A 15,036-nucleotide genomic window follows, 5' to 3' on the forward strand; every position below is an offset into this window, starting at 1 on the left:
CGTCACCAAAAAGGGAAAGTTCATATGTGGCGCGACGGCTTTCCACAGACCAGAAAGTGTTAGAACATGGGCCGTGCGCCTAGATATATCTGCACTTCAAAAGAAGGCGTTCCATGTGTAATCCGCCCCCCATCAAAGGGAAGCAGATTTATATTCAGCATTTTGAGGTGCATCTTCTGACGGCCTAGATCCAGAACTTTTAACCCAAAAAAGAAATGAAGCTGACGACTGCTTCAGACACTTCAAAGGAGCTGCGCTTAGCACTCTACGCTTCCTGTAGTACTGTGACCAAATGATTCGCAAATATTACTTGCCAAAACACAACATTTCGTTATAATCTTATGTCTCACAGGATTTTTTAAAATGACAAAATCCTTGAAAACCGAAAGTCGAAAGCCGTTGTCCAAACTGAGACTGGCACTACTAATAAACTTAATGCAGTCAAAAGTTGATCCTGCATTGTTTACATACTATCCATATTTTTTCTGGTATACGTAGACCCATTTTGATTTTCATTCCATCTCTTATTTTTTCCCTGAAGTCAGCGTTTCCTCCAGCGAAGCATGCATTTATCTGGATGTAAAGTAAGCTCTTGCCTTCAGAATGTCTAACTCAGCTGAAGCATTATAAGCGTTAAGCTTGCATATTATCCTATAACATGGTCCGACAGACATGTCAGATTTGAATTCATTTCACCTACCGCCTATTTCCCTAACCCAAACACACCAGTTTAGGTTACGAATATGAGATTTTTTTTTGTTGAAATGTGGTTGTGATATTGATAAATTGACGCGGTAGAGTTGTAAACACGTGGTTTGCTCGTTGTAACCTTGATAATTAGACGAGGAAATACGGAATTGTTCAAATAAGTGTTTTGGATGGAGATTTGTCTGACCGGCATCATTTTTATACATTGTACGCAATTTCGAGCCTCAAGCTATATAAACGCGTTGGTTTTGAATGAAACAAGTCAAGTACAACCTCATGAGAAATTCGCATTGCACTAGAAAGAATTGCATTCACAAATAAGAAACAAACCTAAACGGCGCCCCATAATATGCCCCCCTCACCTCTGCAGCGGTTAACTTATTTCACTTCAGTAGGCTACATATTTCACTTTGCAAGCTAGCTCAGTTTTGTTAGCCAAAGCAGCCTACAGACTGTTATGCCGACATTAAATTAAGAACACTTAGGCTCCATCGACATGTTTTTTTTTGGCAGAATACTGATTTCCTATCTGTTCATGAATCCTTTCAGTGGATCACGACTTGCTGAAAGCCAACACAATTTAGCCATCAACATTGATATATTCACACGTTACTTTTTCTGTAAGGGTTTTTATTTTTCAGACTGAACTGAATACAATGTAGTAAATGGCCAGCATGTTTGTTTAAGATGGAGTATTTCGCTCTGTTTATAGAGTGCAGTTTGAAATGTTCATGGTTCATAACTTCATGCATATTTTATACACAAATCCAGTTTTATAGGGAAGAAACACTGAGCGGAGTATTAGCGTTTCCCCCCCCAAAATGCATTCATATCCAGGGCATGTAATGATCATCTGCACACCACTCTGTCAGACACAGTATAAAGCTACTTTGAGTAGTATTAAACAGACAATTGTTCCTCTTCTTCCACGATCTCAGACATCAGCTTTCCTCCTATCTTGTGTCTTCCTTATTTTCTCTTCAGCTACCTTTATTGCAATGTAATGGAACTTAGAGTCAGTCTTTTCAAGAAATGATACCCCCGAGTTGTTGTCATTTCTTTCTGTTTCATGGCTTTAATATACAAGTCATTGTCACCTGTCCTCTCATTCTTTCTCATTATCTCTCACAATCCATTTGTTCATTGCATTTATGTTTTGTGTGTGCTTCTGTCCGGACAGAGTTGTGAAACTGTCTCTGTCATACCTTGCTGTTTCTTATCAATAATGCATGATGTCATGGTTCGAGTCATTTCTGAAACTGTACGTAACTGCAAGTTTCTCCCATGTACCTGTCCCACAGCTTGTTTGATCCTAAAATTTAATCTTTCATCTCTCATCTGAAGCCAGATAATGCATCAGTATTCTCCAGCCTTCTTGCTCTCAGAAATATATGCCCCTGCCTGTCTATATCTTTCTTTGTCTTGTCTGCGCAGGGAATGAATGGGCACATACCCTTCGCCCAGTTTTTCTTTTTAATTGGGAGAGTAATTCTAAAAAATGCCAAAAGACTGAATTATTCAACGGCCCGTCGGTCTTATAATTAATAGATCAGCGCAGTGCTGTCAGTCTGCTGTATTAAAGGGATGTTTCTCCCTGTTTGGTGGATGAAGTGTGTCATGACCGACGGTGACGGCTGGAACAGCTCCAGGTTTGTTCCGCGGGGCAAACGGGGATATGGCTGAGGTTCTGTGGGCCTCGCAATGAAATGGTGAGGTCAGGGCTCTTGCGGGCAAGGACAAAGTGTGGCCTTCGCTCAGCGGAGGCTGAGCCAATCGCATTTCCACGCAGCTGTGTGGTATTGCTCACCCAAGTCTATTGCCAGATCTTGACTCGCAGGTCGACTGGGTGCATTTCTACATCGCCGCTCCCCACACACAGCCAAATGTGATCCCGTTCACCTCAGAAAACCTTTTCTCTCACAGGGGCTGAATCCTGCTGTAACTGCCATTTCATTGACGTATTTACTGGAAGTGCTGTCTTTTGTATGCCATTCCACCTGTTGTAAAATTCTTTCGTTCTCATTTATATTGTGAATAATGACAAATAATTATTCTTCAAAACAGGATACACTTGGTATGCACACACAAAAGATACAAAATGCCCTAAATGCATTAAGAATTATCTGTGCAGTTGTTCAAAAGAAACTGATTTTGAAAGGCACTGTGGTCTTTCTATGAAGAGCAGTAAGTCCATTTCACGCATATAGTCAGCACCGCAGATAACACTGTACATCATCTTATGATTACACTGGAAAATGAATTCAGGGAGCTAATAAATGTCCAACTTAAATGAAGTGTGTGAATACTTTTGGAGGAGGAGATAAATGTGATATTCTAAACTGTTTGTGGAGCTCTTCAGACTGGTAATATGGTATGCACTTTATTTTGGAGGGGTATATAAACCTTGTGTGATCACTGTGGTCCATTAATTCTGTTTGAAGAAAAGACTGCTTGTAATGACAAACATTACGTTACATTCATCTAGCAGATGCCCCAGCTAGACCTCAGTGAAAGAAAATAGAGGTTCATCGACCTGTGTTACAGTATGTGAGCACCAGTGCTAGACCTGGCTTACAGCATTTCCAGACCAGCAAGTGTTAGTGCATTGTCAATAAAGCAGCAAATGCAAGGTATCTTAGACCAACGTAGAACCATTAAAACAAATAGCAATTCATACTCATGCAGCTATCATCCATATTAAACCATGCTATAACAACCCTAAAGAGAATACAAAAAGGTTTACCCACTTTACACAAGCATATTCATTAACTTTCCTAACTTTATTTTATTTAAATTTATTTGTAAGGAGACCATGTATAGTTAAACCTACATTTTTGAAAGAGTCTCTACATTAGTTAAACTATTAGACTGATTCATATAAGAACATGTAATATTAAGTAAATATTTAGGGAATTAATTCATGTAAAATACTCTTGTTTTAATGAATCACTTGATTCTTTCAGGGAACAGACATTTCCGTGTACATAGTGTGAAAAGAATGGCTTTATAGAGCTGCTGTTTAAACATTTTCATTACAACATCACACCACTGCTAATCAATCTCCATGCTTCCTTATATCCGCCACGCATTATAGTAAGCTCGAAACAAACAAAGTTTGTTTCCAGTTAACATCAGTGGCAGACCAGTGCAGAGTGCAGACTGATGCACCGTTTGTGATCACATTGAAATAGGAAAACCATTCAGATTAATCATCATTAAGCTGGCAATGTTTGACAGTAATTATGTATCCCTCTTGTTCATCAGGTTAAAACCTCTTTCACATTCAGCTGTGCTATCAGGGAAGGAATTCAGGTGGTTTAAGCAATTGTTCTGTGAAGAACATATTTTAGCTAATTTTAGCACTTGCTAATTTATCTCGGAACAAGCCCTCCAGGTCCTGTCTATTAGAAATAATTTGTGTTCCAGTAAAATATAGTAAACTTATGTCAAAGCCAACTGTATCCTTAAATACTAAATTAGATGGCGAGTATTGGATTGAATGCACCGTTTCTTCATAAGTGATTTCTAGGTTGAGAACTTGATAGCAGTCATTGCTGGGGGCCATATACTCTTGTGGTGAACTTTCGGCCCAGTTCCAATGCTAAATTAAAGGAGTTATCCTTAAAGTTGGTTGCTATAATAGAGTTGTCCTGAAGACTCCCATTTATTTATTTATTTTAAAGAAAGCTGGCAGCATGCCCTCCTTTTGTATTTAACCTTTATTCAGATAGAGGGAAAAGCAGAGAGGGTTGCAGAGAGAGATGGGATCACAGCACAGGGAGTATTATGGCCAGGAAGTGAACCCCAGGCACATTGGTGGATTCCCACATGAGTTTGAGAGCCAGATGCCCTATGCATTGCACCACAGTCTTGCCCTAAGACGTCCATTTATCTTTAGTTGCAGTTCTTCTGTCAGTATATCCCTTTTTAATTAGTGTAGCGACATTTTACCCATAAGCTTACTGTTGCCCTTAGCCTCATTAATGTTGCTCAGAAAGAAATTGGCTTTAGCTTTCCTTTTTTTGTGATCAATTGGTTTTATTATACTTTGAAAAAAAGCATTTATGCTTTAGGCTTTCCAAAATGTGTTGTCACTTTATTTTTCAATACTCTCTGAACAAATCAATCAACAGACTTAGAATATTTTCTGGACCAGATTGTAAGGATTTCTTCAAAGCAGTATTTCTTCCTCACCAAGTGCCACATTTAACCAGGCCAGGAATTTTTGTTTGTTTAATATGGCATCTGTTTAGTAAATGCACAAAATAATTTTTGAACTCTTTATTTCATAATTATTGCTGCACACCAGTTATTATCAGTTTCTTCCTGAACGCTCTTTGGAACGGGGTAAATAGTTGCATGTTTCCCCTCTGGGTATTCTGGTATCTGAATATCTGCATCCTGAGTTTTCTTGAAACCAAAGTAAGATAATAGTCAGTTAAATCTGTGTCTGTTATATAACATTGGGATCTGTGAGCATGTACAGCTATTGGACATCACCAGCAAGAAGTTTCTAGTAGCCCAATGGGAGGGATGTGCCATCTTGGGTTAAGGTGAACATGGCTGGACAGGAGAATATTGGCACAGGTTTTTACAATTTTCTTCCTGAAACGCAGGTGTTTTCATTGATTGCATGAAGTGATGTACGCACATACTGTATGTGTATGTTTGAGCAGGATATCCATTCAGCATTTGGTGCTGCTGTCTTAGCCTTTGTAAGAAAGGCTAAGACAGCAGTACCTTCCTGACTCCGAATCCACTTTGATGCCGGTAATTAGGTGTAGTAATTAAAATAATTAATTGCAACTTGTTGTTACCGGGTTTGCTAATTTGTGTATTATTGATTTTATTCTCTTACATTTTTTAATTAAACTGCTAGATGAGTAATGTGCTTTACAGCCAAACAAAACAAACATAGTTTTACATTTCTTAATCTGAAGAGGTGAATCTCTGTCTATTCCTCCTCATTTTTCAGAAAATCAAAAAATCACCCATTCTATGTCTATGAGTTTTACTTAGATTGCACAATGTTTATTTTACTAAGCTGTAAGATGTTTTTATATTCATCCAACTCATTGTGGGAACAGTGTCATGACCTATTTTCATGCATGTTTGACTAGCCTCCTTTAAAGCCTGTTACAGGGCTACCCATCAGAATAATGGCATTGGTGGTTGGTTCCCATTGGACATCCTTCAGACAGCCACATATTGACAGAGTACTAGAAGACACGAGAAGTTTGTATGCAGAGGGAGCTTTTGTAATTACAAGTAGGTAGAGTCATTGTAAACAAGCACAAATTCAGAGCCATTCATATGTCTAGTTTTTAGATTATAGCATATGAGAGAGGGAATATGCTTTAATATAGGTACCTTGCTCAGGGTCCATACATTATTGCATTGTTAGAAAATGGCTTGTTCTGTTTGACCTGACTGGCCTATGCCTGTTTCTCTCTCTCCTCTCCATAAACATCAAAGGGAATTAATTTGGCAATTAAAGGATACTCTGAGACCCTCACAGATGAACAAATAAGTTGAGTATAGTGGTTATTACCATGACCTGAAGGTTTTATCACCTTCCTGAAGAAGCAGCTGTACACAATCTATTCAGATAAGGAGGGCCCAGTTTGGCTATACAACATCACAGGATTACTATAATAAGTTGCAGTTAAAGTTGAAAAACTCCAATAAATAAATAAATAAATAAATAAATAGTCTGTGTCATTCAATAGAAAACATCAATTGAATGCCTTAAATCCTATGTAAGTTGTTGAGGTTTTCCAGTTTGGAATGAACATTTTCTAGACAAACCCAGATAAAAGCATATGACATTTAGCAGTCTTCTATTGCTTGTTCCCTTGAGCTATCTTTCAGAGAGGTAACCTGTTAAAAGGGGATAATTAACTGTAGACGCAGCTGGATTCAGCACTGCCACATCCAAGATAGTGACAAATCCTGCTTTCCTGCCAGCACATGCAAACACCCACGCACACGCATTCGTACAAAAATAGTTGAAACTACTTAAATAAAATATAAAATATGTAAATTGTCTGTTTAAGCAGCATTAGCTTTATTCTTTACTCTACAATCTTAATTATGAAGAAAACATCAAACTAACTTGAGAATTTTTCCAGATGCTTTGACATCCATCCATGCTGCTTGTCCTGTATACAAACAGAGTAACAATAATGAAAACTAGCTAGCAATTCCAAAAATTATTTACATGGAGAACACACAGTTTGCCCGTAATTACCCATAACTCTGCATAAACAAAACTGCCGCAGCTTGTGTCTTTGGCTTCCTGCCAAAGTTCAGCATTCATTTTGAAGAGAAGGAAGAAAAAGAAAAAAAAACTGAATAATGTATTTATGTCAGGTCAAATGGTCCTGAGAGTGAAATATAGTATTTCAGTCAGTTTCTCCTTTAAGTTCTGGCACACTTGTAAAATATAGATATTGTATTGATTTAGCAAACAAAAGAGGAACTCTCCAACTCTCAGTTGATCTACCTTAAGCTGAAACTGTTGATACTTGATAATGATAATGATGGATTGTATTTATATAACACTTTTCATAATCTCAAAGGAGTTTACATTGAAGGGAGAAACTCACCTCAATCAGCATTAATGCGCAGCATCCACCAGGCTGATGCACGGCAGCCATTTTGCACCAGAACATTCACCACACAAAAGCTGATGTGGAAAAGGAGGGAATTCCAGAGCAAATTCAACTGGAAGGCCAGGTTGAGAAAGCAAGTTTGGGGGCCGTCTGGGTAGTATAGAGGGTGGGAAAGCCGGTGAGGGTATGAGTCCTGATCATTAGCAACTCCTACTGGTTGGTCGGGGCGCCTGTCCAGCAGGGAGGGGATCAGGGGGAGATAGCGTGAACCTCCGCATGCGTTACGCTCTCCCAGTGAAACTCCTCGCTGTCAGGTGAAAAGAAGCGGCTGGCGACTCCACATGTATCGGAGGAGGCATGTGGTGGTCTACACCCTCCCCAGACCAACAGAAGGATAGCGCATCGGCCAGGACCGTGATACACACAGGGAATTTGTATAACGACTAAACTGGGGAGAAACTGGGAGAAAAATGGCAAAAAAAAGAAAGCAAGTTTTGGAATTTTGCCAGGACAATTTTGCTGAGAAACTGCCTACTCTTTGCTCTTTACATACCAGAGCATCTTCAATGACCACAATGATTCAGTTCCTTGTTTTAACATTTCATCTGATAGACAGTATCTCCTGCAGCACAGTTTCCCTGTCATTCCAATGGAAAGTGAAGACCACCCCTACTGGGCCACCAAAAACACTGCACCTGCATCACGCCCAGATCTGCTAGGCTTCAGTCATTACACAGAAGCTAGGCACATTGTTGTATGTCTGCAGGTCTCTCTCGTCCTCTATAGACCCCATCATGCATAGCCAGTTCTGGATGGCTCTACTAAAAACATGACAGTAACATTCACCTACTGGGCAGGGATGGTTAGAAACACTGCAAGATGTACCTTGCCAACAATATGAGATAATGCTATGATGAGAATGCATCCCCGGAAGCCTTGGATGCAACTTTTTTCCCCAAACAAGTAAAAATGTATCATTTAGTCATGGAAAAAAAAAACATAATCAATTAAATGGCATACAACATCTTAAGGCTGTTTTGAATAACCATCCACAATTCAAGTTCTTTTTCAAATGCTGGAGTAGCACAACTGAATAAAATTCAGATACTGTTTTGACAATGCTTGTCACAAAAATAACAAAACAAAACCAAAAAAAATTCAGAAGTGTACAAATTTCAAAATTTGAAATCTTTATCCTTTAATTACAGGAATTTTCAGTGCCTTAAAACTGTTAGCTGGGTGGGTTGCTACAAATAAAATGTGGCCGCATGTTTTATCTACCTACTAAGGAGCCCTTTGCAAACCTTTTATTTAAGTGGGGAACTGTGGGTAGGGAACAACTATTTTAATCAGTAGTAGGGGCTGCGGTCATTGATTCCATCATCCAGTATTTTATATCTAATTTAAAATATGATATAGAAATATGAAAACATTAGAAAGCCTCTAAATAACAACTTACAAGTTGGCTATCATCAGGAGTTTGAGCCTCCAAATTTGTGCAGATTGATATACATAATTTTAAATTTCCAACATCCTTGTCACCATGACTACTAGACTGGGACTTGGGTGAGTCAAGAATCATAGGCCAGTGTTCGAAATAAGGGAGAGCCCCCCTCCCCCGATTGAAATCTCTGGCGCTGCATCTTCGAGATTACTGATCTAAATGCCTTCAGCAAGTAAGTGCTCAACTGCATAAATAGTTGATTTGTAAAATGTAAGCTGTGTCACCTACGATAAAGGTTCTTTCATTGGAAGTAAATGTAAGCAATAATGTCCTTTCACACTCTTGCACGGCAAACACCAAAAAAGTTTTGACTTTAAACAATATGGTGTCCATGCACACCAGTTACACGCAAGGAGCCAGATGTGTACATGTGGTACCAGCAGGGGTTCTGTATGATACAGCATGTACTGTATGAAATAACGACCAGGGAAGAACAAATTACAAAAGCAATAGTTATTTCTTTTAATATTTTTTTTTAAATTTACACAACAGATTCATAATTTTACAAATGATTTTGTAGTAAAAATATATTTTTTTTTACAAAAAAGAGCTTGTTTAAATATCTTTTGTTTCGTTTATTTTCTTTCAAATGCATTCACATACGAGGAGTACCCAGCTGTACGGCAGACAATTCTAATTGTGAGTGAAAGTGTCCATGGGTGTTTGCATTTATTGCAGTCATTAACAGGAAAGCAATGCAACAAAAAAACAATGGAAAAACAGCTTTCAGGGTGAACTCAAAGAAATTGCATAACACAACTATATATTCAAACCTTTAATTCAGAAACAGAAATAAATAAATACACGGAAATGGAGGAAGTAGCAGCATTGGGTTTGGGAATTTTTTGGTAGATGTTAAAGAATTTAGACTACTTAAACACTGAAAAATTGGATAATAATTATAAATTTGCATGTGATCATATAGGCCCAATATGAAGGGTTTTCCACTTGTATAAAAAGTTCATTGATTCAGATAAATAAACAATGATTCACTGATCACACCATTTCGATGCATAACCAAATTTAAAGTCCACAACCATCAGTCTGAAATAATTTAAATACATATCCCAGTTCTGTTGTCTCTTACTGAATGAGATGCATCTGCTAAGGGTTAATGTACAAGGCACTGTAATGAATTATATTTTTTTGAATCTTCTACTAAACCCTTTCCTACTTCACCTATGAATGTTGGTGCAAACCTCATCTTTGATTCATTGAAAAAAATGAGGGATGGAATTTACTAAACTAAGTACGACTATATAGTGACTGAATCATGTATAATATATATATAATAATAATAATAATAATAATAATAATAATAATAATAAATACCACTTCCACAAGTACAGAAGAATGGTAAATAGGTACAACTTAGGCTATATGTGAATAATGAATGAACAAATACATCGACTTACAAACAAATGTGAACAATTAGTCTAGTGCAGTGATTTTAAAGGACAAACTAAATCAAAGCATCTCTGTCTTTAGACCCAACAGACAATGCTCAGCTGTAATAGGTGCCTGGTATAGTTTCCCTGTAAGCTGAATAAATAAATTATAAATAATGAAATGAGCAGTATGGACTGAATCAGTCACAGGTCACAAACACATTCAGTGTATTTCTGGTTGAGTAAATGTCAAGCTGTCATGACAAAACAATGATTATGTTAGCATATGGCATAAATAGAGACATCTCTGTAGTCCATGGTAAGATGTACTAATATCTGAAAAAAACAGCCCTACAAAACACTGCTTTGCGACTCATGTACAGCATAATATAATAATTTTAGACATGAAAAATGCAGGGTAAAATACTGAGTCAGTCCATTAGAGCTGATGGGATAATTTACTCAAAGGCAAGAGACAAAAATAGCAACTAACAAAGAAAACTATGGACAGCATATATGCAGCAATGGGAATTTAGGGTGCGACCATATTTCTTTATTCTATCTGCTCCATATTCAGGCATTCATAAGGGGTACCACAGTCTATCACCACTGTCTCATCTCTTTTTAAGAAAACTGAAGCAAGGAAGTGTATGAAACTAAGAGGCTTGTGAAGAGACTCACTGAAACAGGATTCTGCCATTTCTGTGAAGTGAAAGGCATATCTGAATCGGCGTTATCAACTCACGTCCACCCCAATGCTTTATATTTATATATATATATATATTTATGTTTTATATATAGCACAAAAATATAGGTGGTGAATGCTCCTCATATATATGCAAGTAGATTTACAGATAGGTTAAATTTAAAAAAGCACTCTCAGAGTGCATATAAGGTAAGGAAAGATAACTCCACTCGTAGTTGTGAAGATGGGTTTTCATCAGTCGATATCAATATCAGTTGATATAGGACTCCGATGTCTTTCCGATGCACATCGTTCATTGGTTCCTGAAAAGTGTGCTTTAAAATATACGTGGACGTGCATCTTCTGGACTCAGAAGCGTGACGACATTTATCTTGGCAAAGCATTAGAACAAAAAAGACGTCCACTTTGCCAACTTTGTTAAACCATTGTGCAGACAGTGTTGAGGTTGGGGTCAAATCGAACAGCTTTTCCTTCTATGGATTTTGCGTTGGTGTTGTACATGGGGTTTTCAAAGGCTGCCTGGCCGTTGTTGTTCTCATGCGGTGAACAGCCTGAATACTGCATCTTAGGTGTGGTCCTGCAAAGAATCCATACAGTTCACATTGGTGAAAGGAGGCCATTTTCAAACTTGGAAACCAAAATAAACCCAATGATGATTTTGACACATACTCTGAATGCCTGGGCAAGTGTGATGCTGCTTGGGAACAGTACAATCTACAATCTCAGGAATGTGAAGCGTATGCATATAAATATGCAAATGCCGTTTCTTATTATTTCTTGAACACCAAAAAATCCATAATAGATTACAAAATATTCTACCAAGAAGCTTCTTGCTGTAATTTTTGTAACTATATACAGTGAATATTGACAAAACAGCCAGGGTCACTTAAACCACAGACCGTGGTTGTTAGGCAGACCCAGCTTCCTTTATGAGTTTTAGAGGAAATCTACAGACTACATGCACGGACATGCCCATATGACACTTGCTGTTGAATTCATATGCAGTTCCACCTCCTTGGGAGCGGGCTTATAATCATACAGCTCCAGATCTCTCAGGTTTCATATTAGCCCCAGTATTCATATTCTGAGTGCAGGTGGAGGTGGAGGTGCGTTATATTACTGTAGGTGCATATGGAGTGCCCTTGGAGTCCATACAATCATAGATTCCATACATGTTGAATTTGTTCCTCAGAATATGTTTGAAGATCACGTTTGCATGGAATTATGAAGAAATGGCAATTTTCCCATAAATAATAGCAGAGGCACTTGCCTAAATACGACTAAATCAATCGGTAAAAAGGCACCATAACACATAGCGAGAGATACGGAAGGAGCAGCACACATACCGCTGTTTATAGAGGTAAAACCCAAAGCCTGCAGATATCAGGGCGAGAAAAGGCACGAGGATTGCTATGGCAACAGAGGCACTGCTGGTACCAGAGGGAGTACTGGAGGAGTTATCGCTCTGTGACACGTTCAGACCTGGGAGGAAAAAGCACATGCTTCAATACATATACATCATTACAGCAAAGTGGAACATGCTAATTATCACTGTTAAGAGGGCTCTGGTCAAATCAATTGTAACACACGTTCGGAATTATAAGTGTAATCATATTGTCAATAGCATAATTTTCATCATCGTCATCACACCACAGTCATTACCCTCCATCAATCAATTTGAATTAATATAGTACCATTTGCAATTTGATTGTCAAAGAGCACTTCATCATTGCCGTTAGCTGAACTGTTGATTATAGTGAGGATTTGAAAAATAATTCTGTCTCTTTCTATGCCCGGCTTTTTATCAGACTAACATTGCTTTCTGTAAGTTTTCTAGCTTACCCAAAAGAGATTACTTCAGTTCTGCTCTGACGTCTATTACCCTGCTACAAAATCCAGAAGTGCTCCCTGCGTTGTTTCTTTGCAGGCAAGAATTCATGATTTTAGAGAGAAATTTATGCAAACTTGGTGCATGGGGTTAAGCTAAGCAGTGACACAGTGGATCACAGACCGATCTTGGATAATCATGACATTTTTAAATAATGATCAGAGGTACCTATTCTCTGCAGTCCGAACTGGCCGTAGTCTTTACCCTGTATGAAGCCTTGGAACACATAGGTGGCACCATCGGGTTCTGCTGAAACCTGGATCAAAAGGAGATACAGAGTTAATCCAGCTAGCCCCGACCGCACGTGTCAAGACTGCAGGCCTCTGATATAAAAAAGCAATGGATAAGACGGGCTACCATTACAGACTGATATCAGATACCATCAGTGTTGCACAAAACATTCTCGGGTAGACTTTCACTCCAAAGAATATGGAATTCTCAGAAACAGCAAAAAAACAAAAATAATAAATAAATAAATTAGCCTATTATGTCCCCTTAAAAACAACATTATGGTTGATTATTTAATACATTGAATTACCAGCTTTAAAAGCAGATCATAGTGCATTTCAAAATTTTTCTGCATATATTTTTTAATTTTACGTTAATATGGTGACATTCAAAAGCACAGTAAAATCACTATTAACAGTACATTATTATAATTTTTATACAGTTATTTCAGATAATTGCAATCATCATAAAGTCTGCAATATAAGCCACATTTAACTGCACAATGCTTTTCTCTCTCATTTCAGTATACTTTCCACCTGCATAAGACTGGCCATGACAATTTAGAAGTAACACCATAACAACGTTTATAAATTCCTTTTATAATCACTGTTCACAGTAATGGCATACAATTCAGGGAAAATTATCATTTTGGTCAGTGGTTCAGTTCTGGCCTATTTAATAGCAGTACACACTTTTTCTTTAACAACAGTATGTGCATGCATTTCATCACAGTAAGCATCATGATTGACTTTCATGAATGCACCACCCTCCTATGGAAAAAAGGCATTTCTGCACATAGCTTAAATCGCGCAGAGCAGAAAACATTACATCGGTCAGCGGGGGACAGCGGTTACTCGCAGGTTACCGTGTACTTACAAAACCGTCCATGGACCAGGTCTGGTCTTTAATCCTGCTCAGCACCACGTGAGATGCTGCTGTCGCGTGGTACACAAAGAGCATTAGCCTCGCCTCCTGGCTTTTATAAACTCCTGCATTTCAGGGGAGAGGAACAGCACAATAAAGAAGTTATCAGCATGCAGCACAAAGACTTCCATGTCCTCTCCTGAATTTGATGGGGTCTGTCACCTATTACGGCTGTAAATTCACTGGTGCCTTTTTGAATGGGGAAAAAAAGAGATGGAATTTGAATTATTTTTGAACTGGACCACTTTTCTATATATAGCTGCGTTCTGAAGCAGAGCATTAAAAATGAGATTATTTAAAAAATTTTGAAATTGGCAGCAGTATTGTGCTCTTGCGCCACTGCTACACCACTGATTTGTTTCCATACTACAAGACACACAGTGTACTACAGGAAAACTAGCACCAATCAGAAGAGGTACGCATCTCTCACTGATGAAAACTGGTAATCTATAAGCACCCAGTAAGTATTGAGGTTTGTGGTAACCCCAGTTGAGCCAAAAGCCACTCTTTTCTGGTAAGATGAAATCAATTATGTTTTGCTAAAGCAGACTCCCAGTCAAAGCCAGCTAATGACAAAACCCTGGCTTTTATAATGAAGATGCTTGCTACATGCATGATTTAATATGATTACTCCTATAGGCTGCATGTCTACTCTCAAGAAAAGATTAATGATCTAGCCTAAAGTCCTGCATCAGCTCAGAGGACGTATTGATGGGGAACAGCGTATGAGTACAATTATGTTTTCACGCACTGATGAAATGATATGCTGTATTACATTACTTTATGCACTTTAATTATGTGGGGCTTTAATTACAGATTTTTCCTCTGTTTCTTTTTAAATAAGATTGTGTGTATTCTGTTCTTACATCATTACTGTGAAACAGTCCTGTGACACTATGTTTGTTTTCAGGTACTTACTCACCTTGCTAAAGGAACAAGAAAAATAACTAAATCACAAATTAGCACACATAAAAGGTCTGCCAAGGATCTGCCATCACAGCCTGCACATGCTTCACAGTAGTAAAACCAAGGTCTGTTCTGCAGACCTACTGGGCCATTCTCACAAAGCCAAATTA

At 38.2% G+C, this 15,036-nt stretch overlaps 1 protein-coding gene across 2 annotated transcripts in view; it reads right to left on the minus strand.

Annotated features, from left to right (window-relative positions):
* Positions 1 to 9,264: 9,264 nt before the first annotated feature.
* The window catches only part of LOC118235160 (CUB and sushi domain-containing protein 3-like), a 211,847-nt gene continuing 206,075 nt past the window's right edge, over positions 9,265 to 15,036 (minus strand). For both annotated transcript variants that reach the window (XM_035432226.1, XM_035432235.1), the window contains exons 64-67: positions 13,913 to 14,025; positions 12,977 to 13,064; positions 12,267 to 12,402; positions 9,265 to 11,497 (exon numbers count right to left, since the gene is read on the minus strand). In XM_035432226.1, the coding sequence (XP_035288117.1) occupies positions 11,338 to 11,497; positions 12,267 to 12,402; positions 12,977 to 13,064; positions 13,913 to 14,025 (497 nt within the window). In that variant the 3' untranslated portion in view covers positions 9,265 to 11,337. The remainder of the gene's footprint in view (positions 11,498 to 12,266; positions 12,403 to 12,976; positions 13,065 to 13,912; positions 14,026 to 15,036) is intronic.

Source organism: Anguilla anguilla, chromosome 1 (genome assembly GCF_013347855.1).
Source record: "Anguilla anguilla isolate fAngAng1 chromosome 1, fAngAng1.pri, whole genome shotgun sequence".
Classification (NCBI taxonomy): domain Eukaryota; kingdom Metazoa; phylum Chordata; class Actinopteri; order Anguilliformes; family Anguillidae; genus Anguilla; species Anguilla anguilla.